The sequence below is a fragment of the Triticum dicoccoides genome, chromosome 7B (assembly GCF_002162155.2).
Source record: "Triticum dicoccoides isolate Atlit2015 ecotype Zavitan chromosome 7B, WEW_v2.0, whole genome shotgun sequence".
Lineage (NCBI taxonomy): Eukaryota > Viridiplantae > Streptophyta > Magnoliopsida > Poales > Poaceae > Triticum > Triticum dicoccoides.
This window is the reverse complement of record NC_041393.1, coordinates 717619777-717626471: the sequence shown is the minus strand read 5'-3', so window position 1 is coordinate 717626471 and position 6695 is coordinate 717619777. Positions and strand designations below refer to the sequence as shown.

Genomic DNA, 6695 nt, shown 5'->3' with positions numbered 1-6695 from the left:
ATGCTCGGACAGCACGCCCGATCACTGAGCGGCCATGAAATTTAGACCCAGACGGACGCCTCAAACACCCGGTTTGACTGGCACCCTTTATATCCAGCCCAAATATGGGATGGATATGGGGACGCCTGGGTGAGTCCGTCACGTCGGACCCGGTCCATGCTGGCCCAGCCGATCCCATATATAGTCGTCCCCATTCGATTGCCGGACCAAACACTACCCTGTTCACACTCCTCTCCCCTCCACTTCCTCCGCCACACCCGAGCTCACCTCCGGCGATCCGACCGTCTCCGGCATGGCGGACAGCAAATTGACTGGGGTGTCGCTCCATGCGGGTTGGAGGAGGCAATGTTGGCCCACATTGCACTCCGCCGATCCTGAGAGGACAGCGCCCGGCCGACAGACAGATCTGTACGGCGTGACTCCATAGCGTCGGCTAAACATGCGCTCTGGTCCTCTAGGGCTGGATCATCGCGGTCCCAGCAGCCGGAAAATCTCTTCTTCCCCATCACCGTTCGGGCAGACAATGAGTCCTACCGAGAACGGGCAGCCCGCTGTGGGAAGGAGAGGATTAGGGCCGCCGAGGCCCGTATCATGGCGGAAATGGCGGCGGAGGAGGCGGCTGATGCGGCGGCGCGGGCGGCCACGGAGAAGGAAGCCATTCGCGCCCGTATTGTGAAGAAACGGCAGCGGAGGAACATGCACGCCCTCGTCCGAGAGCAAACTCGGGCGGTCCATGCCATGGCCGGATTGCCATCGAAGGAGGAGAAGGAGGACAACAATGACGAGGACAGCTCCGGCGACAAGCAGATCCGGCTCGGTCGATAGTGCGTCTTCGACCGGTACTTTCGCGAGAAGGACAGCAAGGGCGTCGGGAAGGGCTAGGGCAGTTGTGGATGATCTCCACCATAGCTGAGCATAATAAATTTTGGTAGTCCGATGATATGTTAGTTAGTAATGATGGATTAGCCGCATGATGTGTGTGCATGAAAGTAGTTATATGAGTTTGTATAGATTAGAGATATGATAATTGACTTGTCTGGATATGGATTGTATTATTTGAGGCATGACTGGTCAATGTCCGTACACGCGATCATTTAGTGTCCACGGACGCTTCCGCAGATGTTTGAGAAGCCGTATTTGACCGTCGCGAATGTAGATGCTCTAAGCTCTAGATAACCGTACAACCCATGTGGCTGCGATGCCGTGTTGCCGTGCACATCTCACCCAGCGCGTTGGCGTCGTCGGCTGCTGTTTTACATCGCGGCGGTGCTGGCCGGCCGGCCGTTGACGTCAGCGTTGTTGATAGAGCTTCATGATTGGCCATCTCATATCCATCAATCCACGTGCGCTGTCATTAACATTTAACCATTGGATATAAAACATAGTTTCGTGGTGCCTAATTAGTTGAGGCAAGGAATTGAGGTCCACGCATCCGCGCCATATACTACCTCCATGATCCATGATAAACTTCTTCAAGGAACTTGTACGCGTACAAAACACGGAGGATCGAAATATATACTAAATTTCACATACATGTGATGTGTAGTGCACAAAACTAACGCGGAAAGTAAAGGCATCGATGCTGACACATCACCTCCATCGATGCCAACATGCTGTCTTCCGCTCGCACGCGTATGTATATATTACCCCACCACGCGCGCCATATCATCATCAACTCCTTCCAAGGCATACAAATCAAGTTAAGCTCCCAATCAACTAGCTAGATCAGCAGCAACATTTAGTGTAAAGGAAGCAAGATCGATGAATAGTCACTCGATCATGGCGGTGCCGTCGGTGTTCGCCGCCTTTGACACGGACGGCGACGGCAAGGTGTCTGCGTCCGAGCTGCGGCGCTGCATGGAGGCGACGCTGGGCGACGGCGTGTCCGAGGAAGAAGTGGTGGCGGTCCTCGCTACGGTTGATGCCGACGGCGACGGGCTGCTAAACCAGGGAGAGTTCTCGAGGCTAGTCACCGGCGCTGAGGAAGAGTACGATGCCGACGTGAAGCGAAGGTGCCTGCGGGAGGCGTTCGGGATGTACGCATCGTCGTCCACGGAAGACACGATTACGCCGGCGAGCCTGAGGCGGACGCTGAGCAGGCTAGGGTCGCACGAGCTGGGCGTGGAGGAGTGCCGGGCAATGATCTGCAGGTTCGACCTCGACGGCGACGGCAAACTCTCCTTCGACGAGTTCAGGGTCATGATGATGGCATGATCATCGACTCTCTTGGTCGCATTCTTGTAGATACGTGTAATGTTGACTTAATTCATTGATCGATCACATACGGAGTATGTCATATGTGATATGCATGTACAGCCATATGTATGTCATACGGAGTACTCTCATGGTCGCATTCTTCTGGATACATAGTAATGTTCACTTAATCCATTGATCGATCAAATATGTGATATGTATGTACAGTTATGTGTCCATTCATTTATTGTTTTGCTCGCACGATTGCTGGTATATATGTTACGGGTGAAGTTGTGGCTTTAGTTCAAACTAGGAAAAAGGCCCGTGCGTTGCAATGGGAGAAAACACCAACGATCATGTAAAATGATATTGAGATTAAGTAGGACCTGAGTTGAAATAGCGTCCACCTCCAATTCCTGCACCATGCGCTTCGGTTGGTAGACCTTCGCACTATTCCGGCTCCTTCTAGCATCACCTTGCCCTTTTGTGTCGAGACGCACCTCGCTCACGGCTATCTACCCGAGCTCTTCTGATGCCTTCCCGCACCCGCCATTGTGCGTCCTTGGCGCCTTTCATCTTCAACCACAGTTTGTGTGAACACGTGTAGACATTCTAGAATATAAGGGGGACCAGTTTCATTCAAGTCAAACATTTTTCCTCATTTATAGAATTTTCATACAGTATTTTTGCATCTTCAATTTAACTCGGTGTGAAAAAATCCAAACCTTCATGCATAATATTATCTCTGTATGGTCATCTTACGTGACTATGCATTTTCGCATTTGTATTCTTCCCCGCATATTTGGATTAACCTTCGTGCTTGGTTCTGAACCTATATGGCCAGAGCTGGCGCCGGTAAGAATCACATATTCATATTCCTGACTACCTCATATCTATCGATCGTCATGATTTTGATGACCTTGTCTCAATGAATTAAAAAAATCCACCAGAAAGAAAATTCAGTTTTTCATGCAACCATACTAATCCAGTAGCAGTACAAAATAATAACACCTTAAAATGATGTCAAATTAAATATCATAGGATGCAAATCACATAGATGATGCAAACATTTTTTTATCTCCGCCAGTTTACACAAACAACATCAATAATGAAATGTGTTAAAAATGTTGATATCATCCATAGCACAACGCAAACAAAGACCGAGTACTGTATATGAAAATTCAGTCAAAAGATATACTCTGTATCTAAAGCAACATGAGTTCTTACTGGTACCACATCTATCTTGCATAGTAAACAAATAATGTGGGGAGCTAGGTTGTATACAAGTACAGTATAATCAATCTTTTTAATTATATGCAATTGGCACAATAGTGATCGACTGGTGGAGGAGCCATGATGCTAACTGAGGCCATCCGCTCCATGGAGAATGATAACGTCGGAGATGTGCCTCTGGTGATCCCCTTCTCCACCATCACCACAAACTCGTCATCGTCGATTCGACAATGCTAATCAAGTGTATACTATATATCAAGGACTCGCTCAATTTGGATTTCAGATTTGTAATTTTTAGCTTAACAGTAAGACTAATCACTGGAATTAACTGAAACCAATTAATTAATTCAAGACAAAGACTGCAGTGAATAAACATACGCATGTTGTCATTGTCGACGTCCCTAATGATGTGTTGATACAACATGTATGTTGTACTCTTGGCAAGCCTCTTCCAGCTTTTTCTACGGTGATGCACCTACTGCCGTCCTTGTCGACGTAGACAAAGGCAGCCAGCAGGTGCTCCTCCTGCTACTGCTTGTTGATGTACACTGTCGCCCTGATGAACTCATCGTAGTCGATGCTCGCGCTCATGCTCCATCTTTCCTAGCCCTCTGATAATCAACCCTGCTTGGCATGAAAATGAAAGTTGGCCAGCACATAAATGAGTCATAGGTAGCAGAGAAGCAGTGCCATTTCTCTATGGGATGGAATCTGCAAGTGCCGGCACATATGCCCAGATCAAGGAAGGACGATGACACCCCAGCTATCTCCATCGGCAACTTCTTCGAGAGCATAACCAATAACTAATCAATCATCAATAGAATTATAAAAGAAAACTGAAACTTCTTGCCCACCAACGTTGATCTGATTTCTCATAATACAGGCATGACTTTGTTGAGAATGGTTAATGTAGGAGTGTTGTGCATTGACATGTTTTTTTTATTGATGTACTGGTCCAGAAGGAATTTACGGACACTGTTTACATCCTGATGGACCTTGGATTGGTCCATACCATGGTCAATCTAAATCAGGCACAAACTCTAGACAGTCAGATATCAACTTCCTGGAGCATGGTACAATTCAACATCCAAAATAAATCAATAAATGACTCAAGTACCGTAGTAAACCATCTAAAATAAAAAGAATAAGCGCTAACACCAAGAGTTTTGCTTGCCATATATTTAAAAATATCGAAATATCATCAGTGAATAAAACACACTCCATGTATAATCAAACTGAGCTTGGCAATGTAGGAGCGGATTAACAACAGAGAATCAGATATGACCAAATAAAGCTAGCAATTAGTAGTACTGAAGTTTATAGTATGTGTGTGTATCATGAAAGTCTGGATCAAAAATATGGGAGGAAATCACAAAGAACTCATACACCGAAAAATGCATAGCATTCATCTGCATTGTAGAAATTGAAATTGTAGTATGCCGGATATTGAGCTGCTTCCCTATGTACTCACGATACTGCTCTGTCATATCATAGCAGGATGCTTGATTCATCTTCTCAATCAGACATCCATCTGCATTCCAGGAGAAAATATCCATCCTAGTACCAAGAAAAAAAATCCTTGAATATGCAGGTAAAAGTGATACATGATAGTTACGAAATAGAAAAATCAACGCAGTTCAAGGGCCACGACCGCAGCAATACAAAAATCAAACAAATGACGGCTGCTGGCGTGGATAAATCTGTGCTCGTCTAACTAAGAAAGATGAGAAAAGCATTACCACAAATCATTACCAGTAAAAGCAAGCCAACTTCAAGAGCTAAAGCTCCCGTGAACCAGAACCAAAGGTACAGAAAGAAGGGATCAATGCTTGTACCATTTATTGTAGAACTTCTAGTTGAGCAAGCCATCACCATTCTTGTTTCCCAGACGCCTGCCTTGCTTAATCACATTATTGCATTCTTATGCAGCCTGCTTCTGCGCTAGCCGAAAACCCCCTTGACCTGAATCCGTCACTCGGTCCCCAACCCGCACCACTGCAGATGCATTCTACACCGGTACTGGTGCTCCTCTACTGCACCCCTAAGTCGGGGAGGAGGAAGGGGAATGAGGTGATTAACTCATCAATCATAATACAATGAGGTGAATGACCCAAAGATTTTATATCGATCATAACAGCACATCATTATCTGAAAAAGATCTTTTGTTGCTTTCCCCAATTATGCAACAATGACCTTTTATTGTATTTTGTCTACAAAAAACATCATAAATCTGTTTCTTTTGGAGTCAATAAAATTTGTCTAGAGCTCAACATGGTTAATGGAACATTACAAAAGACGAATGGAAAGCTCCACATAGTGAAGACGGATCAGACTTGGTACTACTAATCTATTCTTTTACACCCACATGATCCACCACGTAAGACTTGACTTGGCACATAACTTGAGTGTGTAAGTACCACATTCAGAAAGCATCCCAAGTAATTTCAACTACAAGATATTCAGCGCCTAGAGCAACCCTATCTGCATAGCATAACGTTTTAGGATCTACATGTACAAATTCTGACTGCTATGCACCGTGTAAAGTAAAAAACAAAGAGAGGGAAATTACCTTGATTATTGGCTAGGAAAAGGTGGGGCGATAGGAGCAGGGGAGCCGGGCAACGTTCCTAACGGGGTGGGACGCGGCTGGGAGGTAGCAGCGGGAGCAACTGATTCTTTATTTCTTTTGCTCCATCTGCTGCTCCCTGGCATCCACCAGATCCATCCCTTCCCTCATGTTTCCCGAGCTGATCCTACTCGTCTGATGGCTCCACATCTGCTGCTCCCCTGCCTCCATCGATGGATCTACTTTGATCCAAATCAGAGAGGGACGGCTGCAGGAGGTTGGAGATTGAGAAGGCTGATTGTGGACGGGTGGAGAGGGGATGTAGAACAGGTTGGAGATTGAGGAGGCTGGTTGTGGACGGGCAGAGCGTGGTGCTCAGATATGACAGGGAGGGGCATCTAGATCGGGCTGTGGGAAGGGAGCTCCAACCGTCGAGGGAGCGGCGACGATGGTGGTGCTAGATGGCGGCGCGCGGCCCGGGGGGGCGTGGGGATGGGGGGTGCGAGGCGAAGCCATGGGGCGATGCAGCAGATGTTCGGCATAGGCGTGCGGGAGACCCTTTTTCTTTCAAATGACGAATATTTCACCTAGGAAATTTTTCTCCAATATGCACGAGTGTGCATATCATATACTGTATTAAAGAAAAAAAAGGCATAGAAAGCCTTGAGTTACAAAGGCGTGACAAACAGCCTATACAACTCCA

At 46.6% G+C, this 6695-nt stretch overlaps 1 protein-coding gene and 1 long non-coding RNA gene across 2 annotated transcripts; one reads left to right on the top strand and one right to left on the bottom strand.

Moving 5' to 3' along the window:
* The first annotated feature begins 1689 nt into the window (after positions 1–1689).
* LOC119341723 (probable calcium-binding protein CML25/26) lies at positions 1690–2389 on the top strand. Its single transcript, XM_037613584.1, has one exon. It carries the CDS (start codon positions 1762–1764, stop codon positions 2212–2214), a length of 453 nt encoding a protein of 150 aa, XP_037469481.1. The 5' UTR covers positions 1690–1761; the 3' UTR covers positions 2215–2389.
* Positions 2390–3361: 972 nt separating this feature from the next.
* Positions 3362–6478, bottom strand: LOC119335283. Its single transcript, XR_005161797.1, has 4 exons — positions 5996–6478; positions 5262–5467; positions 3805–4983; positions 3362–3659 (listed from the first exon to the last, which is right to left on the bottom strand). It is a non-coding gene; the product is annotated as an uncharacterized LOC119335283 (long non-coding RNA).
* Between the last annotated feature and the right edge of the window lie 217 nt (positions 6479–6695).